General features: G+C 35.8%; 2 protein-coding genes across 13 annotated transcripts in view; both read left to right on the top strand.

The window, feature by feature from the left end:
- The window catches only part of stxbp5l (syntaxin binding protein 5L), a 153908-nt gene extending 139215 nt beyond the window's left edge, over nt 1-14693 (top strand). For 6 of the 11 annotated variants that reach the window (XM_051119691.1, XM_051119686.1, XM_051119689.1 and 3 more), the window contains 7 exons: nt 4535-4633; nt 7234-7473; nt 7565-7928; nt 10449-10614; nt 11485-11596; nt 11885-12105; nt 12194-14693. In XM_051119691.1, coding sequence (XP_050975648.1) covers nt 4535-4633; nt 7234-7473; nt 7565-7928; nt 10449-10614; nt 11485-11596; nt 11885-12105; nt 12194-12235 — 1244 coding nt within the window. In that variant the 3' untranslated portion in view covers nt 12236-14693. The remainder of the gene's footprint in view (nt 1-4534; nt 4634-7233; nt 7474-7564; nt 7929-10448; nt 10615-11484; nt 11597-11884; nt 12106-12193) is intronic. The other 5 variants (XM_051119695.1, XM_051119693.1, XM_051119694.1 and 2 more) reach the window with 1 other exon arrangement.
- Nucleotides 14694-16867: 2174 nt separating this feature from the next.
- On the top strand, nt 16868-27405 carry poglut2 (protein O-glucosyltransferase 2). 2 transcript variants are annotated; one of them, XM_051119700.1, is made up of 10 exons: nt 16868-17244; nt 18489-18694; nt 18777-18982; nt 19244-19321; nt 21050-21222; nt 21697-21934; nt 22078-22287; nt 23447-23536; nt 26647-26751; nt 27228-27405. In XM_051119700.1, exons 1-10 carry the CDS (start codon nt 17066-17068, stop codon nt 27243-27245), a joined length of 1503 nt encoding a protein of 500 aa, XP_050975657.1. In that variant the 5' UTR covers nt 16868-17065; the 3' UTR covers nt 27246-27405. The 2 variants fall into 2 exon arrangements, with proteins under 2 accessions (XP_050975657.1, XP_050975658.1); XM_051119701.1 differs by lacking the exons at nt 23447-23536; nt 26647-26751; nt 27228-27405 and adding an exon at nt 22502-22591.
- Nucleotides 27406-27727: the final 322 nt, after the last annotated feature.

Raw genomic sequence — 27727 nt, 5'->3', positions numbered from 1 at the left:
CGCTATTGCCTTTTTAACCTAATAATCTATATCTGATTTTATTTTTGAGAAAAAATGATGCAATTGCTCACAAGCTAGTAAAAACGACTTCCCTTCACCCCTTTTTCGTTCTTTTTTATTTCCACCTAGACATTCTAAAACTTTCGAAAGCGCAGTGTTCATCTCTGAAACTCTCCTGTACAGACTCAGCTTGAGTTTTTTTAATTGAATAATGTTGCGATATTCAAATGAATCCACGTCTGTCTAGATATAGACATGGTTTATTGTCCGTTAGAGGACTGCCTACCGCTTCTTTGGTCTCGACGCGTGGCGTGCGTCCCTATCGCTACGGTAACAGGCATGTGGTGCCGCAGTGGGGTCGCTGGGATAATTAAAGGTCAATTAGCAGCAAGGAGAGCCAGGCCGTCGCTAATGAGACACGCTACAGGAAGAGAAAGCTGCGGGAAGTTGGGATACGTAGTCTCATATAAACACCATTAAGGGTGGATAGACACACACACATTTACATGATACGAGCAAGATGTTAGAAAATAAGAACAGTTACAGAAATTTGTTACAAGTCAGTGAATAAGTGGTGGTGGATGGGACTTTCAATCATCCCATTGTCTCCTTGACATCCCATTATCCCATTAAAATCTATTGAGTCACATTCCCATTTACCAGAAAGATTCATTTAGAGCCTTTTCTGCAGGTTACATCATGAAGTATGTGGCGATAAGTGAGCATCTTTTTGTGAGTTTAATCATTCAATCTCACACTCAATTGATTTAATAAGAATTTGCAAAGGATTAGCTCACTTCCAGAATAAAAATTTCCTGATAATTTACTCACCATCCAAGGTGTTCATGTCTTTCTATCTTCAGTAGAAAATAAACTAGGGTTTTTGAGGAAAACATTCCAGGTTTTTTCTCCATATAGTGGACTTTAAAGGTAGCCAATGGGTTGAAGGTCTAAATTTCATTTTCAATGCAGCTTCAAAGGGTTCTACATGATCCCAGCCAAGAAATAAGAGTCTCAACTAGTGAAAATATCAGTCATTTTCTAAAAAAAATTAAAAATCTGTGTACTTTTGACATATAGCGCCGTTGCACTGCGGGTGTCCCGAGTTTGAATCCCAGCTCCTGGACCTTTCCTGATCCCACCCCCTTCTCTCTCTCCCACTTCGTTTCCTGTCCAACTACACTGTCCTATCTAAAATAAAGGCATAAAAATGGCAAAAAATAAATCTTTAAAAATATATATATATATATATATATATATATATTCTTTAACCACAAATTCTCATCTTGCACTAGTTCATCTTAATGCGTTACGTAGGTAGTACAGACCCAGTTTTTACAAAGTGAACATGCAAAGAAAGTCAAACGCCCTTTGCAAAAAAAGGGCGTTTTTTTTTTTTTTTTTTTTTTTTTGTAGAAAATGACAGTTTCGCTAGACAAGACAGTTATTCTTTACTGGGATGATGTAGAGCCCTTTGAAGCTGCATTGAAATAGAAATTTGGACCTTTAACCCACTGATCCTCATTGAAGTCCACTATATGGAGAAAAATCCAGGAAAAACCTTTATTTCTGACTGAAGAAAGAAAGACATGAACATCTTGGATGACATGCGGGTGAGTAAATTATCAGGAATTTTTTATTCTGTTAGTGAACTAATCTTTTAATAATTGATTCATTAATGAACGCACAACTGTAGACCTTAGTCAAGTTAGACAGCATATTAAATTTTACACAGGTTAAAACAAGGTAGTGAGAGATGAACTGTAGAAAGCTCCTACATTACATGTAATTTTCATGACTCAAAACTTTCAAACTGTTTTATGGAGTTTTTGTCTGCTGGAAGACCTTTTGAAAGATGTGTTGTCAGCTGAAGAATTGGCAAGCTGGTAAACAACAGTACAATCCATTGAACGCGCTGTACTTCTATAATTCACAGCTTTGTTTTCATTGCCGTCAGAAATTAAATATAGTGCTGACTGTGTTCCATAAGACTATGCAACATTTATGCGTATACACAAACTATAAACACAGAGGATCAGAAAAGAGAATTACAGAGGAATCCAGCAGACAGAAAAAAAAGTTAATTTCCACAGAATCGTTTACATGTCCCACAGAGAGAGGGCGTTGTTGGTGTTTCTAATAACAGGTGTGTCATTTGGCTCCCCTGTGGTGATTGACAGTCAGTGACCTCAGCAAAAGAGTCCCAGAGAGAGCGAGAACGAGCGGGCAGATCTTTTCTCTCACCCGTCTCTATCATGAAATATTCACACTAACAGGCTAACAGGATGGATACGACTAATTATGTTCACAGTTCCCGCAGATACAGGTGGCGTCGATAGAAAAGGTCAATTTGCGTGTCTTCCCACAAAGTTATATGTGATTTCGTGTGTGACCATTTTGCACTGTGTGAGATTGGATTTGTGGGTTTGTGTTCAGTTTGCTTTGTGTTGTATTGTTTGGGAAATGAATGCTGTGAGACATCGGTGTCCAGTCTTGGTCAGTGTTAATGGGGTAGTTCAGCCAAAAAAAAGAAAATTCTGTTATTATTTACTCACCTTCATGCCTTTTCAAACCCAGTAGACTTTGTATGAAACATATTTTGAAGAATGTTCAAGAACACAGTGACTAGAAATGTCTAAGAAAGTCCATAAAGTCAACAATCTCTGTAAAAGTATTCTGAAGTCATGGATCTCTCATGAGCCGTTCATTCGTTTGAAAGAATCTTTTCGAGTAAATGACACTGGAGTAATGAGTTGTCTCAAAGAGGGATTTGTTCTGTGTTTTTGTGACCACGTATGTGCAACATCCTGTCGTTCATGACTGTTCCCTGTATGGGAAACAGAAATTATTTGTTGACCTATTAAGTCTTCTGGTCTTAGCCGTTCATTCTTTTGTCATATGAAAGCCTCATAGGTTATGTAAGGGAAGCAAATGATTACATGGGTGACTACAATATTTTACTGTGACTATGATATTTTAGGTTCTGCTTCAAGGCAACAGGCTAGAGGAAACACGCTCCCAGGATACGAATAACTCAGAAAGTTGAGTAGTACAGTTTAATCATTAATCACTTCTCACAGTTTGTCTTTGGCTGGTGTTATTTCTCATTTGGAATGGTCAAAATTAATGTAAGTAGATGTTTTGGAGAATTTTGGCTGCTGGAAATTTAATTTTAATTACTTGTAATAACTCTGCTCCTATGAAAGAAGTGACTTGAATAAAGATTTTTTCAGTTTGCTTTGTGTTACATTGTTTGGGAAATGAGTGCTGTGAGACATCAGTGTCCAGTCTTGATCAGTGTTCATGGGGTAGTTCACCCAAAAATTGTTAATTTTGTCAATATTTACTCGCCTTCATGCTGCTCCAAACCCATTAGACTTTGTATGAAACGTAGAAGATATTTTGAAGAATGTTCAAGCACACAGTGACTAGAAATGTCCAAAAAGTCAACAAATTTCTGTAAAAGTATTCTGAATGGGTCTCTCATGAGCTGTTCATTTGTTTTAAAAGAGTCTTTTAGAGTAAATGATATTGGAGTAACGAGTTGTCACGAAGAGTGATTCGTTCAGTGTATTTGTGACCACGCATGTGCAACATCCTGTCGTTCATGACTTAAAAGTTGTATGGAAAACTGTATGAGATCCAGAAATTATTTGTTCACCTCTCGAGTTTTCTGGTCTAAGTCGTTCATTCTTTTGTCACATGAAAGCCGCATAGGTTATGTAAGGGAAACAAATGATTACATGGGTGACTACGATATTTTACTGTGACTATGATATTTTAGGTTCTATGGAAACATACTCCCAGAATATGAATAAGACAGGAAGACACAGTTGAGTAGTAATTTAATCATTAATAATTTCTCAAAGTTTGTCTTTGGCTGCTATCACTGCTCATTTGGAATGGTCAAAGTTGATGCAAGTAGATATTTTGGAGAATTTTGGCTACTGGAAATGTACAATTTTAATTATTTGGAATAACTCTGCTCATATGAATGAAATGACTTGAATAAAGATTTGTTCATTTTGCTAACATGATTGAAAGATCCAAGTCAGGAAAATGATCTTCACATCACTAATACACTATATGACAAGTTTTTGAATATTTTCAAGCCAGTACTGCTGGTTTGCACCAACATAAGAGAGTAAATAATGACAGAAATTTCATTTTCGAGTGAATTGCCAGTATCCTTGAGGCAACCATCACAGCCAAGAAAGGATTTCTCTGTCAACGTTTTTTCAGATTTTTTTTTTTTGTCGAATCTACTGAAGTGGGCAGGTATTTGAAAAAAGTATCGATCTGTCAGGACCCTTTCTTTCTTTCTTTCTTGCATATTGGTTTATCTGTTTTCTCTTTCTCTTTTTCTGTCACTCTCTGTACGCCGTGATGTTCTGGTCACGTCTTTTCCGTGTTTTCGTCTGACATTTGTGTCTATGTATGTGTCATTTTGTATGTGGTGGTCGTGTATCGTTGTATTTACGTGTGTGTGATTGTGGCCGCTGGGGTGTCGTGTGTGTGTGCGTTCGATGGATAGGTTATTCGTCCCGACGAGCCATGCTGCAGCAGTTACACGGAGTCAGTATGTACTCTCATGATGAGCATCACATCACCACCTACTCCTGGAGCGAGAGAGGTAAGGAGGGGCTTTTTGAGGGTCACAAGGACCTCTCACCCTGTAGCGTCACGTCTCGCTCCGTCCCGTCCTGTGGCTCATAGTCGCTTGGTCAGAATCCCTCTCTCGTCACGTTCAATGATGTTCAGAGTCTTCACCTTGCTCTTCATCTTCAGGTTTGGATTTACACCGTAGATGCTAGCAGCTGAACATTACAATGATGTCTGCTTTGTGTTTCACACCAGCCTCTGTCGATCTGCAGTGTTGTCGGCTTGTAGTCGTCTGTCCATCTCACGCACTGTGACATCTCCGAGACACAGATTAAATCTAGTCCTGGACTACATGTGACAAAAAGTGATCTGTCCAAGGCGAGGCTTAACCTGTTTCAGGAAAACACTTTCTGTATGTCAATGTCTAAGGGAGGCCTAATGATTCTGTCAGTATAATCAATCATCACTGTTGTCATCAATGTAGAGGTGAATGTTGTGAGGTCACTCTTAAAACAAATTTCGTTCCTTGATGGTAAGGATTCAAATTGGGGGATAGTGTACGCAGAATTTAGTAAGTTGTGCAATCATATCCATGATGCTGGCTTTATGTGTTTAATGGACATGTGTCAGATAATAGGGAAAAAGAGGACGTCAGTAAATATATTAATAGATCTGAATTATGCTTAGTATGAAATAAATATATTTTAAATATATTACTTTTTTTTTTTACCAGGGTCACCAGGCCATAGAAGAGTCATTCTCAAAAAACGGTGCTGTTTGTGCCGGAAAATTATTATTATTATTATTATTATTATTATTATTATTATTATTATTAATAATTTATTTATTTATTTTGGTGGTGGTGGTGTTAATATATTTTAATTTAAAGCTATTAACAAAATCCTGAATATACTGATTAAAATTTTTGTGTCTGTAAAAGCATTATGTCATAGCTGCATTTATTTGATCAAAAATACAATCATTTCTGCAAAAATTATCATTTAAAATAGCCATTTTCCATAGTTTCCATAGTTCCATAGCCATTTTTGAGATGGCAAAGCTGAACAGAACAGCATTTATTTGAAATAAAATTTTAATTTAATTTAATTATCTATAATGAATAAAAGTATTAATGTAAAGTATTTAAAAAAACTTGCTCCCACCCTTACTAGCCCCAAATATTTGATCAGTAGTGTAAAGTGCTACATTTCAAACCATTTATGTTTTGTTTACTATTTGAATTTCTTTCAGCTTGAAAAGCATTTTTCCTGACCTTTCAAGATGTTTTAAGGCTAAATGTGCATATGCAATTGCTATTAATAATGGTCGTTATTTACAGTCAGTTTTCCTGGGTTTTGTGTTAAAATTTATTACTATCACTTTTTTTTCTTATAACAGCTGAACTGTTGAGGCTAATGTAAGTGTGTAACATAATGAAGGGGTGTGTAATGAAAGTCCAATTAAAAACTTTTTTTATTATTATTTATTTAGACAATAAAGAGATAAATCTATTATATAATGTTACTGAGTGCAATACCATGTTATTTTATAATTTATATATATAGTTTCAAATCATAGGAACACATGTAGCACACAAACAACGCTGTCTTCTGAGACGCAGAAGTTTAGTATTTAAGTAATGATACATTATAAAGGCTTTTATGATATATGAAAATGTCATATATTGTTATAAAATATTGTAACTGATACTTTAGAAACCCATAGTCTTTTGGTATTTTTGACATACCTGCAAACATTTGGTATTTTATTCACAAATTACTTTTCCTCCATCACTACACACTCAAACCCATGTTCTGACATTATGACAAATGTCTGTCAGTGTTTTGTTATAATGGGTTTATGTTATGAGAATGCAGTACACTTTTGTTCTGCAGGATAAACAGGAGTACATCAAGATACTGAATGTCAAATAGGATATGACAATTACAACAACCAGTCATGTATTACCATTATATATGTTGTATTGCAACCAAAAAAAATCTTGCCTTCTTTGTATGGGTTTTTCCTCAGCATGCTTCAGAATAAGATATGGAGGGAAAGAGAGAGTTTAAATAATTGAATGAAGTGTAAATCAGGCAAGTCCAGAAATATTTTAATGTGTGGGTCTGGCTATGTGAATATGCAGTGGATATGAACCTGGAAGCAATTCAAAGTCAAAAGGATGGAAATGATGCCAAATGGGTTTGAAATTGTGAGACTGTGTTCTGTGTGTTCTCTGTGTGTGAATGAAATGAATGTGAATGAAATCTGTGATCATGTTAAAAGGATAACTTTAATATGTGTTCACTCGATATGTATGTGCCACTCTGTCTTATATGTACATTACTGATTGTTTACTTTTTCAGTAACAAATCTAAAAAATTGTGTTTGCGACTGCACATCTGTATCACTTTGAAACTTGGATTCTGGTTTAAATGTAATGTGAATGCACATATGGAGTGACACCACTTTCAATCATTCCACTTTTTAACAGCGTAAGGATTCTTCTCCCATCTTTTTCTTTGTCTTTTACTACTCATCCATCTGTCTGTCCTCTGTCTTCCATCTTTCCTGACATTTTTTTTCTCCCCCACCCTCTCTTTCTCTCTCCCTTTCTCCGTTCTTTCTCAGAGAGTAGAGAAAACTCGTTCAGCCGTTCCCGGAGCTCTAGTGTTTCCAGCATAGACAGGGAGACTAAAGAGGCCGTAACCACCCTGCAGTTTGCAGAGTCGTACGGGCGTAAATCAGACACCCTGCCTACGCCATGTTTGTGGGTGGGCACAAGTCTGGGCCTGGTGCTCATCATCCCAATGTCCATTCCTATGGATGAGCAGGAACGCCAGGAAGACCCTGTTACTGTGGCCCCCACTGGTATCTCTTGATTTCTTCCTTTTCTAATTCTTGAATGCCCCTGAGTGTACGTATCCTCATGTTTTGTTCTCTCTCTTATTTTCCCTCTCAGGAACAGTGTTAATGCTAAAGGGCTCTGTTTTGCGGTTTGGTTTCTTGGACTGTGGAGGTGCTGTTATCAATAGTCCCTACGAGGTGTGGCGGGACCAACATGCCCCTGATGACCCAGATCGACCCCGCAAGCGGAAACTGGTCAACTTCTCGCCCTCGTCTTCTCAAGAGGCCAGTGGAGATGGTCACTTAGCTGTGGTGTGTTCAGAGAGGCAGGCCAAGGTCTTCTTCATGCCCTCCCAGGCCTGTTTATATGTGCATAACATCACCGAGTCATCCTTTGTGCTGCGGGCCGATGTGGTGTCGGTTTGCAACAGTGTTTGTTTGGCCTGCTTCTGCGCCAATGGACACATAATGACTCTGAGGTTTGCATTAACATTATTTTTTTTGTTGTTGTTGTTGTTGAAACTGAGGTAGTGAGTAAAGCTCAGGGCTGGTGTTCTAATATCTAAACTGATGATCATTTACTGACATTGAAGGATTAGTTCACTTACAGAACAAATAATGTACTCCCTTGTCATCCATGATGTTCATGTCTTTCTTTCTTCAGTCGTAAGGAATTATGTTTTTTGAGGAAAACATTTCAGGATTTTACTACATGTAATGGACTGATATGGTGCCCCGAGTTCAAACTTCCAAAATGCAGTTTAAATGCAGCTTTAAATGATCCCAAATGCGGTTGTAAATGATCCCAGCTGAGGAAGAAGGGTCTTATCCAGCAAAACGATGCCCTTTGAAGTTGCACTGAAATTGCAATTTGGACCTTCAGCCCGTTGAACTGAAGTCCACTATATGGAGAAAAATCCTAGAATGTCTTTTTCAAAAACCTTAATTACTTGCCTAAGGAGAAAAAAAAAGACCAGGGGCCGGTTGCATAAAAGGTTTAGACTAGTCTTAAAAAGTTAGTCAGCTATTTTTTCTTTAAGACTGGTAATAATTTATTTAAAAACAGTTACAGAAAAATGTAAATTATTCTAAGCTGAATCCAAAAAATAATAATGATTATCCTTTGGTTAACTGCTAGTTAGTCAGACTAATAGTTAAGACACTGTCTTAACATCGAGGCTAAGTTTATGCAACTGGCCCCTGAACATCTTGGATGACATGGGGTTGAGTAAATTATCAGGAAATTTTAGTGCTGGAAGTGAGCTAATCCTTTAAAACAGAAATAATAATAATAATTATTAAAACTGAATGGAATTAAAAAAAAACAAACAAACATAGGAACATAAATTAAAAGCTATATTGGTAGTAGTAGTAGTAGTAATAGTAGTAGTATTGCTTTTACAAACTAAGGGACAGGTAACAGAATTATTAACTGAACAGAATTATATTGATCAGGGTTGCCAGGTTTTCAAACAAAACGCGCCCAATTGCTACTAAAAACTAGCCCAAAACTACCCCATTTACATTTAGAATAGGGGTCCCCCCGTTAAAAATCACATTTGGCGGAGTAAAATACTAATTTTATTGGCAGGGTTCACATTCCATTGGGATAAATATCACTTTCTGGGGTCGCTTCAACCCACGAACATGACAAACAACCTCCGGCAACAGTGTTAAAGTAGCCCAATTTTTATATTACTACTAGTAGTAGTATTGCTTTTACAAACTGAGGGACTGGTAAAAATGTCTGTCTGCGGTAATTAACAGAATTATTAACAGAATAGAACTCTGTTGATCAGGGTTGCCAGGTTTTCACAACAAAACCCGCCCAATTGCTACTCAAAACTGGCCCAAAATTGCTTTTCGAGAGGGCCCCCCCAAAAAAAACACATTTGGCGGGGTAAAATACACGTTTTTGTTGGGGTTCCCCTCGTAAAATTCACATTCCAGGGGATAAATATCACTTTTTGGGGTCACTTCAACCAGCGGAAATTAAAACAACTTGCGGCAACAGTGTTAAAGTAGCCCAATTTTTATATTACTAGTAGTAGTAGTAGTAGTATTGCTTTTACAAAATGAGGGACAGATAAAATTTCTGTTTGTAATCAACTGAATAGAACTCTGTTGATCATGGTTGCCAGGTTTTCACAACAAAACACACCCAACTTCTACTCAAAACTACCCAAAACTAGCTCAGTTGCGTTTGGCGGGGTTCCACTTGAAAAATTCACATTCCAGGGGATAAATATCACGTTCAACTCACGGACATGAAAAACAACCCAGGGCAAAAGTGTTAAAATAGCCCGATTCTGCGTGAAAACCACAGACTTGGCAACACTGCTATTGATCATCTTTGTGGCATAAAAAGGAGAAATGTAGAATAATAAAAAAAAAAAATTCTTATATCCAAGATTTCATCCCTGTTATGACTATGTAAAACCAGTAAACCCTCAAACAGGGTCTGTTTCTAAAATCTAACTACAGCAATAATGCAGACTGTTCTAATTCATCCACACATTTGTGTACAGAATAATAAATGTGCATTAGCAGGAGATATGACCTTTTAAACCCCCCCAGAACACCTTAGGCTTCCATTTTAAATGCATTACTGTAAACACATTTGCTTGATGAGTAAACTGAGGTATTTGTGATAATCGACAGAATTTGACAGGTCCTGTCGATAGAGATTAACCTATATTTAGCCTGGAACATTCCTTTAATACCAGCTCAGAAGCTTTTTGGTATCGATTCGTAGCTTAATCCAGATTACAGAAACTACTTCAATTTTTCAATAAACTCTAAACCTCTAGTCAGAAGAGCCGGGCTGTGCTTTTGTTGGCTTCGTACTAAATCCTGCTTTCAGCACGGTATCATATTTTAGGCGTGAATTTCTTCATTCTTCGCAATAAATCAGAATGTTTTCACTGTCATTTCCAATACAAAGGATATTGGAATGCAGTCGCTAAGCCTGTTATTTTATATGTGTGTATGTTTTACAGCCTTCCCAGTTTACGGCCTCTGCTAGATGTCAGCTACCTGCCGCTAACGGACATGCGCATTGCTAGAACATTCTGCTTCACCAACGGAGGGCAGGCGCTGTATCTGTGCTCCCCCACAGAGATACAGAGAATCACTTACAGCCAGGAGATGTGTGACAACCTACAGGTGGCTCTGCCGTTGTGTGTGTGTGTTCAGGAGGACAGTTGTGTGTGTGGTGTGTGTGCGCGCATGCTGATGGTGGTTATTGAAGTGAAATGTCATGCTTGTCATGGATGCTTTGAGCTCTGCTGAGCTGAGCCCTGCTGCATCTCGGCTGTAATTTCTGCCACATAGGTTGTCATTCTGTCCCCTCCCTCTTTCGTTCCTTCTCTGTCTGGTTAGGATGGAAATAGCATTATGCCATAGATATTCATTCTATTTTTGCGGTATGCAGTATGAACCATGTGCACAGTATGCTAATTTTTTCGTAAGCATTTGAACTGAAACACTGTTCGAAAGTTTCGAAAACTTCTTTCCCTCCCAAAAAAATTCCAAGATTCCAAGCTTTTGAATGGCATAGTGTATAATGTTACAAAATCATTTTATTTCAGATAAATGCTGATCTATGGATGTTTCTATTCATAAAAGAATCCTGAACTGAAGAATCAAACTGTTTTTAAAAAAAAGCTTTGATCACAGGAATAAATTACATTTTAAAACATTCAAATAGGAAACAGTTATTGTAAATAGTAAAAATATTTCAAAATCGTACTGTTTTTGCTAAACTTCGAATTAAATAAATGCAGGCTTGGTGAACAGAAGAGACAAATTTTAAAAAACATTAAAAATCTTACTGTTCAAAAACTTCTGACTGGTAGTGTAATAGCAAGAGAGAGGTTTTATTTTGGCAAAACTTTTCATTTTACATTACATTGTGAAATGTGTAACTATACTGACATCTGCTGGTTGAGTTCTGAACTGACTACCCTGCAATCTCTTTCACTACAGCATTTAATACGATTTTTATTTAACAATTTGATTCTTTATCAATTGCAGGAGATGTTAGGGGAGCTCTTTACACCCATCGAGACTCCAGAGGCTCAGAACCGTGGCTTTCTCAAGGGCTTTTTTGGCGGCAACGCCCAAACCTTCGACCGAGAGGAGCTGTGTGAGTGTAGTTATTTATTACTCCTCTGTGTGTGTGTAATCATATTTTCACAGATCCAGACCTTACACTTCTGCCCACTAAAACAGAAAATGACCAGGTTTAATTTGAATTGTCTTTTAATCAGTTTTAATCTGTAAATCTGAAATATTGTCTGTTTTATTCTCTTTTTCCACTTTCCCTTGTTTTAGTATTATTTACATACTATGAGTAATTAAGTTTCCTTTAATTTTGGTTTTAGTTAACAATAACAACCCTGCCTTTTTTCCATGTATCGCTCCTGCTCTGTAGTTGGTGAGGCAGCGGCGGGTAAGGCGTCCCGTAGCCTGGCACAGCACATCCCAGGACAGGGCGGAATGGAGGGCATGAAGGCTGCAGCAGGCGGGGCGGTGGGAGAACTGGCCCGAGCTCGCATTGCCCTGGACGAGAGAGGACAGAGGCTGGGGGAGCTGGAGGAGAGGACCGCCCTGATGATGGCCAGCGCCGAAACCTTCTCTAAACACGCTCACGAGGTATGTAGGAGAGCGAGATAACGAGAAAACAGAAATGTAATAAATTGTGCTTATTTGATCTCTTTGTTTTCATTTTCGCCCTCCACAGCTGATGCTGAAATGCAAAGACAAGAAGTGGTATCAGTTTTAGAAGATCCTCGGGGAGGGCGCGTTTCACGCTTGTGCCACAAGAGGGTGCTACTCTGGTACTTGGACTTTCACTCTTTAAAAGAGGGAGAGCGAGCGAGACGGATGGACCAAGAGGGACTTAAGGGCTGTTCAGCTTCTCTTCTGTCTGTGTACAGGATTGTCTTACTCTGATTGGTTAAAAAGGCAAAGACCAGTTTACGATACAATGGACGTGTACCATTAGCGTTTAAGAGTAAGAGGGGTTCCATACCCATGTTGTAAATCAGACGACATCTTCATTTATGTACAGGGGTTGATCGGGGTCTCCTCACAAGAACCGAATTGGCTCACGCCGTGTAGATACTCGGAAAGTTACGAAATCAACAAGAGTGCATGAAACAAAATGGATGACCTATAAAAACGTAAAACTGCCATATTAAAAAGCAGCATGTTACTTTAAAACAAAAGGGAAATAAAAGATTAACAAACTTTTATTTAATAACCTAAGCCAATAATAGAAACTATGACAAAAAACTTTATATTTTTTGAAATAGCAAACAAATATATATATAAACAAAAAAATGTATACCTGCATTGCTATAAGGCCAAAATATTTTGTTTGTTTTTTTGATGACGCCATACTGTTCCTTTCAGCGATGTATATTTTCAGAATATTTACCACTCTGTCTCGTCATACTTGACAGCAATTTATCCACCCTCGTACTGCAAATCAGGCCGACTCAGTTGGCCCCGGTCACAAACGACGCAAACTTTTACCGTTTTTTTGCTGCTAGCTCACAAAAAGCACCACAAACAACTTTTTAATCCGTCTTCAAAAGGTACTTCACCCTCTCCTAGAGACGTATGACGTGACATGGTTTTAGAAGTGTGAGTAGTAAAATGTATTTGGCGCCACGTGACGAGTGTGTCTGTGAGGTCCTTTTCGAGCGTGTTTCTCTTACGTAATACTTAACGTGCCATATTCTAGATGGGTGAAGTATCTTTAACTGTAAACTAGCGATGAATTAACTCGTCTGTGGTTGATATTCTGGGCTCTTACTTGTAGATAAGACAAGCCAGCCGAACTCAGACAGAAGGGTTGTCTGTGGAAGTACAAATACAGTTTGATTTGTTTTCTAATTCGTCAGGATGTTCGTTTTCCTTTAAAAGATCAATTTCAGCTGGCCTGTTATTTCGTTTCTAGTCTCTTCGGTTGCCTCGGGGCACGCGTATCAAAGATTGTGCGTTGTTTTGTACCTCGCTGAGGACGACGAGTGAGTGACCTTCGTTTTCTCTGCCAAAGTTTGAATGCGTCATGGAGAGATTTCCTTCACATTCCAGTACAAGGGACAACTTTCGTTTGTTTCTTCTTCTTCTTCTTCTTCTTCTTCTTTTTTTTTCCTTTAATATAACGTCAAAACGATGTTTTCTACCTTACTACTGTAGTGTCAGACGATTGTTCGCTTGTGTCTTCTGGTTGTCAATTGACTGTGGAAATGGTGTTTAGACCGATCAGTGGGCGATCTGCTGATAAATATTCATGTTTTTTGAATATGTGTCTGGAAAGATCAAATCGAGCGAGTCGCCTGTGAATTAGTGTTACGTGTAAGCTAAATCTTCCAGAATCGTATTTGAGACTCATGTTGTGTTTCTATGATTTGTCCTCTGATGACCTCTGACCTTCTAGTGCTTTATTGTAACGATCTCAGCATATCTTCCGTAGTCCATGCCTCTGCCCATTTGGCTTTGTATATACAAGCTGCTACTCAGTAACGTAAATGTTGTGCATTGAAATACGAACTCAAGGCTCACGAGAATACACGTCATCAACCATTAGTCAAACTTGGGCTCTTACGCAATATTACTTTTTTCCTTATGCTTTTACTTTGAAATAATAGCTCATGATTAACGAAGGAAGACATTGCATGTGTGGAGATTTGGACTCAAGAAGACACTCGAGACTCTAAGATGCCAAAACCATGTAAAGATGGTCTCTGCTGAAAAAACCTGTGGGTTTTAGTTCATGTTCACCATTATATTTGTTTCAACAAATTCTCCAATAATTCCTCTTCAGTGTCAAAATACGTAAAAACTGACTCTCACAGACAGGGTGTTTTGTTTGTATGTTCTCAGTTTTTATATGAAAATGTACAGTTCAACCTGGAGGAGAGCGACATGGTCATTGAACTCAATTATGTGATTTGGATATTCCTCTGTGAATGTCGTACCTGTTTAAAGATGGTACCGTGTCTGATATTCTGACTGAAGTTCTGTAGGTCTAACTGTAGTTTCCTCCACCCCAACACCTGGTCCTCTGATACCTTCAGAGAAGGCAGCAACGTCGGTCTTGTTTAAATGGATAATGCCACCTTTCGTTCTTATCGATATTCTAGTAGTGTTATAGAGGTTATTGAAAATAAAATGGAAAAATATGTTGATGCAAATCAAATTGAAATAAACATTTATTGATGTACACAACATCATAAGCCTGGTTTGTTTCTGTAATATGATGGGCTTGTAAGATGTCGACCAAGATCAAACCTACAGTGCCGAGAACACAAAATAACTAAATATATATTCCTATATGGATCAAAGAAGACTGCTTAGTAGTTTTATATATGGGCCATTCTACAGAACTTGTCCAAACTGCTGTCCCACAACCAAAAAACTTTAAAAGTATTCAAATCTTTGATGTTTACTAAGATCCTTTTATTATCTATTGAAACCCACCATAATATTTAAAATATCAGTAAGCTGAATATATATAAAATCATCATTTAGTGGGTGCTTGCAATTTGGAGGTGGCTGTCCTGACCCTTAACAGCTAAATTTTAACTTAAGATATATATATATTCTTGTTCCGCAAAGTGTTCTGCATTTTCATGTCACTACTGAAACAGTGTATGATTTAGTCCATTGACTAATTTTAACTACACCCCTACATTTATGATCAGGAAATATTCATGTGTCCCTCTCTCTAATAGCTACAAGTTGAGTAGATCAATCACGTTTATTAGATGTGCCATTTTGATCATTTTGAGCCTAATGTGTTCAAAAGTATGAAAAATCTCTACCAAACACCATTTTGCTATGAATAAACACACTTTTTTTGGAGTCATTCCATAACATTTAATTTTTAAATGTGTACAGCTGTTCAGAACTGTGCTAGCTAACCATGTGTTGATAGCATCTTTGAGCTAGGTTCAAAAATATCTAAAATTGTCATTACCAAAACAGTCACCCCCAAAACATTTAGTGAAGTTTCGGTAGTGACATCTTTGTTTTCCCGGGGTGTTATCCCATAAAATTGTCACTACCGAAACAGTCACAACCAAAACATATCATCATTGTTTCGGTAGTCCCTGGTGAAAAAAAACAGCATATGCTGGTAGGTACGTTTTGATGCTGGTTTAAGATGGTTCTTAGCTGGTTTATGCTGGTCCTTAGCTGGTCAACCAGCATCAAAACATACCTACCAGCATATGCTGTTTTTTTCACCAGGGGTGACAAAAGAGAAAACATAATCCTTTATTTGGGGGGAAAGTAAACTACATTTTAGAACAGCTATGCACATTTTAGTATGTTTTAATATGTGGGTTAAAATTCTGTAATGTGATATAATCACTACCAAAACATTACAGTCACTACTGAAAATGTGCTGTAACATTTTCAGTAGTAACCGTAATGTTTTAAAATAAAGTATACTCAATTATCAGTTTGGTTTAATGTATATTTGAACTAATGAATCCTTAAGTTTGAAATCAGTATGATCAACTTTTTGCCTTTTACAAAGAAAAAGTGGATTCAAAATATACAACAAATCTAATAAATCACACTCGAAATATTGTTAACATTGTAATATTTATTGATTTACCTCTGAAAACATTTTAATAAAATAGTAATAAATATATTTACAAGGAAGATGTAAGCAAGCAAAATCTTAATAGGTCAATATAACCCTTCTTATTAAATTATATATTACTGTGTTTCGGTAGTGACAAATTGGGGAAGTATTCTAAAACTTTCTGAAAATACAGTATGAGAATAAACTGCACAATTTCTAGAAATGTGTACCTTGGATATTATACAATTTCCATACATACACAATTTGTGGAAAAAGACATTTTTTTCAAGATGTTTCAAACTCTGACTTTGAACCTGTTCTGTAGAATGGCTCATATATACAAAGATACATATATAAATAAATAAATATTGGCCTATAAGTGGCAAAAATTTAAATTATTAGTTATTATACTATTTCTCTGTCTCTCTCTCTGTCTCTCTCTCTCTATATATATCTAACTGCAATAAATATTTAAAATTGGCTATTATTCCTATTACCATTGTCACTACCTTTGTTGTTATTGGAATCTCTTAAATAACTTTTTTTCAATGAGCGTGGTGGCTACTGCTAATTTACCAGAGTTTAATAGAAGTAACAATACCCTGGTCATATTGTGTGCAAGTTATACAAATTATAAGCTCATTGTGATTAACGGATCCCCAATGTACAATGAATGCACTGAAGCAGCGCCGACTACAAGCAGCATTCGCAAGCGTCTTTCCTCTTCCTATTACAGAGCCAATCAGGTTCCAGGACGTTGCGTCATTGACGCACACAAGGTGCGAACGACCAATCACATGAGCGCCTTGGGTCTGTTGCAGAGATTTTCTCACGAGGGTCTCAGGGTTGGTTTGCACACCGAACCGCTGGTGAATGTGGGTATGTAGTGAAATGTATCATCAGTGTTTTTAAGCAGTGTTGTTTTAAGAGCTCTTAAGAGCGTTGTCATTCTGAGGAAGTGATAAATGAACACGTCCACTACTGAAAGTGTCCTCATCCTCTATAAACATGTTGAGAAAACTTTTGCTGCTCTTGATGCCTTGCATCATTTTCATGACGCGGAGATCAAAGGCAGCGGCAGCGCCCAGCGCGAGCAAAACTTTGGTCTGGGGTCCTGGACTGGAAACAAACATTGTCCTTCCTGCTCGGTTCTTCTTCATACAGACAGTGGACTCCACCGGAAGAAAGTGAGTGAGTGCTGCTGGAAGACCAGAATGGGGCACCATGGCTTAGCGGTTAAACATCTGGCTGGAAAATATAGGTTGTAGGTTTAAACCCTGGATTAAGACACACCACATGTGACAATGGTGCAATTTTAACTATGAGATATCACCATACTTCCCTAGTTGATAAATCACAGTACATTAGTTTTCTGAAATGTTATGCTTAAATATGCAAACGACACATTAACTAATGAAATAGTCATGAAATATCCATTTACATACATTTCCAGAACAGAATTTTGAACACTGGATGAAGCCAGGTTCAAGATTTAGTTTAATTTTGTTAAAATATAACAGTTTTATCACGCTATAAATCAGAAAATGCTGTCAACAGCCAGGGAAAAATATCTGTAAATGAAGTTTTTTTGTGATATAAAATGTTATATTAATTAGGCAAATGATAAATGAACTTGTTAAATACGTAAAGAATATAGATAGAAATTAGACTAAAGTTCTGTGAAACTAATTTTTAGAAATATAATTTAAAGAAGTCTACAGACACAGAAAGATGCAATAAAATAAATACATAAATGGGATGTTTTCTTTCCTCTAGTCAGAAAGAAAAAAGTTGACCAGTGCATGAGACAAACAGTGGTTTTACCTGTGGTATCTGGCCTTAAAGAAAGATTTCAGCTAGAACCAAAAATGATAAACATAGTAAAACCTCAGTGGTTCCACCAAGATCATTTCATTTTTTTTTAGTAAACTATATTGATGCTTAAAGAACCCAGAGACCAATATCCAGTTCTAAATAACCTATAATGCAACATCAACTTTTAAGTTTCTAAAATACTATATACAGCATAAAAAAGACTTCCCTGCTGATCCCTAAAGTGATGCAAAGAAGCACTGAAGAGATTTTATTTAATCCAAGGCAATTGTGTTGTAAGTGTTTGAATGAATCTGCTAAAGAACAAATTAGTAATAATTAGTCTCTGTTAGTCATATCGTGTCAGCCTTTTATGACTGTATGTTTGTCTCCTGACAGACATTGTGTTCTGTGATAAATGAAACTATTTTTAACAACAAATGGCCGGTAAATTCCCAGGACAGGTCTTTGTTTGAGTTTCGCCCAGGGCGGTAGAAGCATCTTGTTTATGCATCCAGTCTTTAGGTTCACATTTCATGTGTCCACATTAAGGCATTAGTTTACCTCTGTCATGGCTAAAAGAATAATGCACTTGTTATTGTGATTTCCTCATCTTCAGTTTCACAACTTCTCCTGGAGAGAAGACATTTGAAGTGAAGATTACTTCTCCAACAGACCCGTATGCCAGAATCTGGGTCCAGATTTTAGACCGGAATGACGGATCCTTTCTGGTTCGGTACCGCATGTATGCCAGTTACACAGATCTGCACATTCAGATTCTTTTGAAAGACAAGCCGGTGGGAAAGTCACCATATGTGCTCAAAGGTGAGAAGAATCAAGTCCACGTTCATCATATAGAGATGAACAATGTCTGGAAGTTGACACTAACCTATTTCTCACTGTCCAGGTGCAGTGTATCACGAATCATGTGACTGCCCAGAGCCCAGTGGTGCATTATGGGAAAAGAACATGCACTGCCCAGACTCTTACTCTCAGATAGAGAGTGATTTATCTGTCTTTCCCAGTGTGGATCCAGACCATAATGCACATGAGATTCTTAAGCGCTTTGGGAAGAGACATAGCCTGTGTCACTACACCATCAAAAACAACCAGGTACACAAACATACACACACCTCACTTAACTACCTCTAGACTGTTTTAAATATAAACTACAACATTTTTTCCAAGGTTTTGCACAAAAAGAATTGAATAGTAATTTGACACCTGTTTAAAATTATTGTTGGACCACTGATTGTGTGGAGGTTTTGTGTATATGAATGTCACTGTAGTGGTCTCTCTTTTCTTTCTACATAAGGAAACAATTAGATATTGAAATATGCCTCAATGTCATGTACTTTTGTATTGTTACTGTAGGTTTATATAAAAACACATGGGGAACATGTTGGATTCAGGATCTTCATGGATGCCTTCCTTCTGTCCCTCACACGTAAAGTGAGCATTAGCCCAATATACAAATGTTTTTGAGCGTTTTTATGCACATAGGTTATGTTAAAGGGGTCATCGGATGCAAAGTTCACTTTTACATGATGTTTGAACATTAATGTGTGTTGGCAGTGTATGTACAAATCTACCCTATAATGATAAAAATCTATGCAGTGGTTTTTAATTAATCTGTAAAAATAATATCCCCTTTTTCAAATCGAGCCATTTTTAGATGCCTGTCGATGTGGCGTCACACCGCTCCCATGATAGTTGATTGACATGAGCATGTTACCTCAGACCCGCTCTACATCAGCTGTAACAGTCTGACCTCCATTGTTTCAGTGCCAGAGCAGGGATGTAAGTTAGACAACAATATCTCAAATATTGATCATAGTAGTCGTCATTTACTCCCGACATCTGAGCTGCTGAAGATGCAGTGGATTAGGTTTGTTTGTGAAGGGAATGCGCCTCCCGATCTACATATATCCGTCTATGTTCACGCAAATCATTCGTGATCCAGCTTTACTTACAGCAGAAGTAAGTATAAGGGGTTTATTATGAATCTCTGCAATCACCTTTCCTAATAACTAATAAGTTTAGCGGCTAAATGCGGCTAAAGTAAACAGGCTGGTCACTCCACAGAGAGCAGAGAGGGGCGGGGCAAGCAGAGCTCATTTGCATTTAAAGGAATGGGATGATTTTTGCAGAGCTCATTTTGACAAGGAAAAAAGGGTGTTGTTTCACACAACCATTGAGAATTTTTAACCAAAGTATATTATAGACTTTTCATTAACACCCTAAATAATCATATCAACTTATGGAAAATGGGCATCCGATGACCCCTTTAGGTGATAATAATGTTATTAATAAACATCTCAAGTATGTGTTTAGTCATTTACCTTTGTAACCATTAGATGGCACTCTAACATAGAATGTTGAAAGCATGTATGTCAAAAACAAAGAATTTCACTTGTTACAGTGTTAATTCAGTTCTTAAAAGAGTATTGTTGATAGGTTTGTGACATTCTCCCAAAGTAGTTTAGTTTTTTGAGGGTAAGTATTGCAAATTATATAGTATTCAGTAATTATACTTGCATACACTACCATTCAAAGGTTTGGAGTTAGCAATTTTTGTCTTTTCTTTTTTTTTTTTTGAAAGAAATAATTACTTTTATTGATTAAAGACACATTCAGTTGTTTAAAAATGCCAGTAAAGACATTAATAATGTTACAAAAGATTTCTATTTCAAATAAATTTTGTTCTTTTAAACTTTCTTTCACCTAGGAGTTCTGAAAAAACGTATCACAGTTTCCACAAACATATTAAGCAGCACAGCTTTTTAATTTATATAAATAAGAAATGTTTCTTGAGCAATAAATCAGTAATTATAATGATTGCTGAAGGATCATGTGACACTGAAGTCTGGAGCTGAAAATTCAGCGTTGTCATCACAGGAATAAATGATATTTTAAAATATATTAAAATAGAACGGTTATTTTAAACTGTAATATTATTTCACAATATTACTGTTTTAATGCATTTCTGATCTAGTAAATGCAGCCTATCTGAGCATAAGAGAAATACATTAGCATAATTTTCAAATCGATTACAAAGACTAACCCTAAATTTTGCACTGTATTTTGTGTTATGTTATGTGTTTTGTTTTGTGTTGAATGGCTAGTATACATTTATAACTGAAAAATGAACAGTTCACTTACATTGTTGTGTGTGACCAGGTCAAGCTTCCAGACATTGAGTTTTTTGTTAATTTGGGGGACTGGCCCCTGGAAAAGAAACGGGTGTCTGATAAGCCCAGTCCGATCTTTTCGTGGTGTGGGTCAAATGATACACAAGACATCGTCATGCCGACTTATGACCTGACTGAATCTGTATTGGAGACTATGGGCAGGTAAACAAACTCTTGTGGCTCTTGGAGATGCAATTAACATATACAACTTTTTTATTGAAGAACATAAAACTTTTTATTGATTTTTAAGGAACTCTGGAATTATTGTTTATTATAGTAAAATGCCAGACAAGAGTTTTATGAAAATTGCGAACAAGGGAAATATGCGAAAAATGCTATATGGCTAAGTGGTCTGTGATTATAAATGACTTTTTTAATATGATATAATTGTGATAACTGTTTAAATGTCTGTCCATCAAAACAAGATGCAATATCTAGGCTAACATTTATATAATTATTTGGCAGAAATCTGACTGAAAAAGTGCATAGAAACGTTTTGTGATTTGTATTCAAAATTATGAATCTTTTTTTTTTAATCCATAACAACATGAGATAATATCTCTGTGCTACATATCATTTTCTTCTTCTGACTGATTAAAATATATTTTTGTCCTTTGATAATTTCTTCTGTGACAGAGTGAGTTTGGACATGATGTCCGTTCAGGGACACACAAGTCCAGCGTGGGAACAGAAGATCAGCAAAGGTTTTTGGAGAGGTCGAGACAGCAGGAAAGAGCGTCTTGAGCTGGTTAAACTGGCACGGGCGAACCCTGACATGATTGATGCTGCCTTAACCAATTTCTTCTTTTTCAAGCATGATGAGAGCCTTTACGGGCCCCTCGTCAAACATGTGTCCTTTTTTGACTTTTTCAAGGTGAAAGGATTTCACAGAACTGCAGTACACACAGCTTAGATCCTCAAATCAATTAATTAATTTATTTATATATATATATATATATATGTATGTATATGTTGTTATTTGAATCTGAGGTGACTTGTATGTTTTTCTTTTAACAGTATAAGTACCAGATAAATGTTGACGGGACGGTAGCAGCGTACAGACTGCCTTATCTGCTTGCAGGAGACAGTGTGGTGTTCAAACATGACTCCATCTATTATGAGCACTTTTACAAGCAGCTCCAGCCATGGGTGCACTACATCCCTTTCAAAGCTGACCTCAGTGACCTACTGGAGAAGATCCAGTGGGCGAGAGACCATGATGAAGAGGTATATCATCCTCATTCAAAAACGCATCTCTAGTTCTCATATGAACACAAAATATTGCATATTAAAATGTTTGGGAACACAGGCTTTTTATCAATTTGGAGTGTTTATCAGGCCTTGAGTGTTATATTGCTTCAATAAAACAGCAATACAGTATAAAAAGACACCAATAAATTGTTCAATTAATAGTTCAATAAATCCATAAATATTTTTTTAGGATTCTTGGATGAATAGAAAGATCCAAAGATCAGTTTATCTGAAATAAAAAAGCTTTTGTAACAACATACATGATACCAAAAGCTTGGAGTGAGTATAATTTTTTCTTTCTTTCTTTTTCTCTTTCTTTCTTTCTTTCTTTCTTTCTTTCTTTCTTTCTTTATGTATGTATTTATGTATATTTTTGGGGAAAGAAATGATAGAAATTAATACATTTATTTAGCAAGGATGCTCTAAATCGATCAAAAGTGATGTTAAAGACATTTATAATGTTATAAATGCTGTTCTTCTGAACTCTCTATTCATCAAATAAACCTGAAAAAAATCTACTAGTGATTCTAAAAATTCAGCTTTGAAATCACAGGAATAAATTACATTGTAAAACATATTCAGATAGAAAGCAGTTATTTTAAGTAATAAAAATATTTCAAATTGTACTGTTTTTGCTGTACTGTGTATCAAATAAATGCAGGCTTGGTGAGTAGAAGAGACGTATTTTAAAAAACAAGAAAAATCTCACTGTTCAAAAAATTCTAAAAAGACATTTATCTCTATTTTTTCAAGAAACATTTTACATTACGATGATGTTTCTGAGACTGTTTTACACTCTCACATTACATTTACGTATTTTGGCAGACGCACAGTTGTAAGCTCAAATCATGTGGGGATCGAGAATTGTGTAACTTAGATTCTTTTTAATCTATTAATAAAATACAAAATGTTTGATTCTTTGTTTTGAACTGTTTACGTCTGTAGAATTGAAGATGCTGAAGCTATTATTCTTTATTTTCAAAGCAGAAGGTTTACATGCAATCTTGTGATGGTAGTGTGAGACACAGGTGAACAAGTTTGCAGTAGTTGTGCAGATTGCAACATTTAAAATGTGTCTATAGCAGTTAACTGCAGAAACCATCATCCCACCTTTCTGATTTTTTTCATCTTACAGGCAAAGAGAATCGCCTTGGCAGGTCAACAGTTTGCACGAACTCATCTGATGGGTGACAGTGTACTCTGTTACTACTTCAAACTCTTTCAGGTAAATTTTTTTTCTTTCTTTTTTCAGTTCAGTGCTCTGATGTGTCTGTTGCGGTAGTGACGACACCAAGTAGTTTGTTTGGTTACTGGTTACTGTTTTGCTGACACTACAGACTCTTTTTCTAAAGGTTGCTTGTTTTTTGCTTGTAACACCTTTTTTTTGTACGAGTCTTTATAATTTTCTCTGTTCCTATTTTTTGATTTCATAAACTTATCAGTGTATATCTTATCTTGTCTTGATCTTCCATCTTCATCCAAGTTTTATGTGTTGTTCTCAAGGACTTCAAAGACAAAGGTTAAATATTGCACACCTTGACATTTGCAAGACACAGACATTCAGTAGTCATTTTACTGTGTTGATAAGATGGTAATTTGACTAGAAGTACTTTCTTTTATCATATAATGTCATATTATCATATAATATAAAAACACGTGAGTGTGTTTCTGTAAGACTCTTACAGTCTAGTATGGTATTTACATATTTTTTTATTATAATTCTTATTCTAAGTCAGTAAGTTTGTTTTGTTTATTTCCTCTATATAAATATATAAACATCCTCAAAATTAGCAATGAAATCTTAAAAAAAGGTTGATTAACATTTTAAAGCAGAATATACTATTTAGTTTGAGTAGTGTGTATATATATATATATATATATGTATGTATGTATATGTGTGTGTATATATATGTGTGTGTGTGTGTGTGTGTGTAAAAGATCAAACATACAGTGCCAATCCAATTGACTTCTATAAATGTCACCAATTTGTAGTGCTTACAGATGAATTACGAAAAAAAAAAAACACACGCACATGCACACACACACACACACACACACACACACGTGTGTTGGGATTGGGATTTGTTATGTGGTGGGGCTCTATATGGTGTCAGGCTTCCTATATATATATATATATATATATATATATATATGATTATTCTGAAGCAATATTGTGACATAAATCTGCATGTTTCTATATTTAATTCAAGGGCTTTTTTTTTTTTACCTTAATAGTGGGACATTTTCCCCCTAACTTAATTAATACTTCATATTTCATTTCAAATTCTTACATTTGATCTATATATACTATTGCAATAATATGAGTATTGTTATATGTTAGCAAATAAAATAATTTACACAAACCAAATACAAATGATTTAAAAAATGTTATGAGATTTTTCTTTTTTTTTTTTGAATAGCCTATACACAAGAAATTGTGGGGGGAAATTATACTTTTAAACAAAATTAAAATGGCAGTAGGTGATGGCAAGTGTCTAATGAGTGAGTCGTTCAACCATGATGTTTGTGCATGGGATAATAAAACTTCGACTCCGATTTGTTCAAAATAGTGAGTAATTTAGCAATGAATCGAGATGCGCTGTGGTTTGCTGTCTTTATTTGAAATTATTTTTGCTGCTGAAATAGAACAAAAACTTAAAGCTCTAAATGTAAAAAAAATCAGAATAATACTTGCGTTTCAGTGATTTTCGAGTTATTTTTGGTTATTGATGTTTTAGTCTGGTTACTTAGAGAGAGCGGGGCACAACCTAACACTTTTTGAATTTCTCAGTTTGTGTAAATCCATGTGGGGTTCAAAGTATAATTTTTTTTTATCCACGTTAATTTTACACTTGTCTAGTACAAATATGTCGCTTTGTTTGTATTTACCAAGAAAGGAAGTGAAAAGTGACAACAGCCCCGTATGTGGGGTACATTGTAACGTGAGGGGCACATTGTAACATGACCGTATGACAGCTTAAAATGTTATCTTATCGAATAAAAAAATATACACGACAAACTAAAATATTTTGTCAATAAAACAAACTGATTAACTTTTTCAAATAAAATAATGCCGTTTTTAAAGAATTTATTAAACATTGATTGTGAGTCTTTATTCACCTGTTTCTTGTGGTTTCTTTTTAAAATCCATAAAAGTAAATAGTGAAAATTACATGGCTAATGTCATAGAATAGCATAGTTTAATATAGTGGGGCAGACTGTAACGCAGTGTTAAAACTTTCCCCATCAGCGCAACTGGAATATAAAACTGGTTCGTGACTTCTGATGACTTGCCAAGCATCAATAAACTATCTAAACTAATAAATAACAGATTGGCGATTAAAATAATAGCATATTTGTCTCATTTCAAATAAATACTAAAAACTGAGATGAAAAATTTACTTCAGCCAGAAATGTACTTTTACTATGGTAAAATAAATATTCAGCGATATCTTCAAAATTTGATTGGATTTGAATTTTGGCGCACTTTTTTCTTTGTATAGTGTTGCTATGGCAACTAGTAAATACCCGTAAATTTGGTTATGCTGGCGTGTGTGGAAATATTTAAACCACATGTGTTACAATTAATATATATATATTACTCTTATATATATGAAGAGTTCAGATGCAAAAGCCTCTGAATCCATCTGACATATTTCTTTAAAATTAGCATTTCTTTCTGGCTACTTTGTATAGGTTTCTATGTAAGTACTGGTACTTCTGATTGGGCTGAGGCTGGAATTTAGCAAGTTTGAAGTAGAAGTATTTGATGGATGAATACTGTGTGTCAGGAGCATTCACTAAGTATCAATATCTCATTTTTGACCGAGATGGCTTTTAGCTGGTTTTGCATCTGAACTCTTCATATATATATCATAACTTTACTTTTAGATGGTCCTAAGTTACTTGTGTGCTCACAGTAGTCACTGAGCACATACCCCTGAGTTCATGAACCTCAGCACTTTATGGTCTTCCATAACCATAGCTGGAAACATTAATCTTTAAACACGAAGCAAGGCCTCAAAGCACTTCTTAGCAATAAACGTATGTGCATTTTAGGTGTGGAAGTGTTGGAGGTCAAAACCACAGCGGCTACTTGAATTTTATGTGATTTGTACTGCTGATAAGAATGCTTGTTTAGTGTGATGATGTTGCAGTTAATAAAACATTCTAAATAAAAGTGCTTCACCAGGAAAAGGAAAATAAGAGGGTGTGTGATTGGATGGAAAGATTATGTATCTGAACATTGTAATATCTTTGTTTATTTTTGCTAGTAAAATTTTGTATGCTAAATTAAATTTCTTCACTCATCCAGCTCTGTGTTTTTGTTTTTAGAAGTACGCTGAGCTGCAGGTTACTGAGCCCAAGGTTCGAGATGGTATGGAGCTGGTGGAACAGCCAAAGGATGAACTTTTCCCTTGTTATTGCGCAAGAAAAAAGGTCTGTGTTCTTGGTATTAAATAAAATCACTAAAATGCGTATATTAGTTTTTAACCTATTTTACACAATAACAGAGATGGCACTGACCATATTGAAAGTTATCAGTGTATAATAATAATAAAATATTTCTAGATTCCATATTCCATTATACAGTTTTATACTTTTCATATTAAAATTACTGTTCAACTTTAAATTTTCAGCATAATAAAACATTTATTGTTATGAAACAACCATGAACATTTTATCACCATATAGTATAACATTGTACCAATACATTTAATTAAGTATCTGATGGATTTATTATCATTTCATAAAGCACACACACTAGGTTTATGAGGGCAATACACTTTTTTTATGACATGGGATTGATCAGCAGAATACGCGGATAAAATGTTTAAGTGAATTCTTTTAGCCCGCAGTGCATTTGCTCTGGGTCAGATTAAATATTTCTAATTGTTTGTTTTATTTTTGTATAGGTCAGAGATGAGCTGTGAGCCCACACCTATTTCATTATGTAACAGCAGCCATTAAATTTAAATGGATTTGCAGGAAAAAAAATCTTTCAGACACTACAGACTTGGTGTATCAGTTGTCTTGTGACTGCAATGTCTTAACTGAATGTTTCTGTTTTTGTATTAAATCTTAGTATTTCTACACTCTCGTTGGTCTGGTTTATATAAATGATATATTAGGACCATATTTTGTTTAGAAAGTTTGATAGATGGGCTTGCTTATAAACCTTCGAGTAAAGCTACACGTTCCACCAAGTTTGTACCATAGTAATTAACAGAATAATTTAGTTATTTATTCATAATAATAAATAATTATAACAGAATAATTAGAATAATTAACAGTGGAAATGTTTGATTGCTCTTCCTTTTCTTATTTATTTATTGACCTACCCTGAGAAGTATTTACTTGAGTGACAACATACCCTGGTCTTTTCTTTCTTTTTTTTTTTTTTTTTTTCCACTTA

This window comes from Labeo rohita, chromosome 9 (genome assembly GCF_022985175.1).
Source record: "Labeo rohita strain BAU-BD-2019 chromosome 9, IGBB_LRoh.1.0, whole genome shotgun sequence".
Lineage (NCBI taxonomy): Eukaryota > Metazoa > Chordata > Actinopteri > Cypriniformes > Cyprinidae > Labeo > Labeo rohita.
Note: the sequence above shows the minus strand (reverse complement) of the source record. Positions and strands in the feature narration are given on the sequence as shown.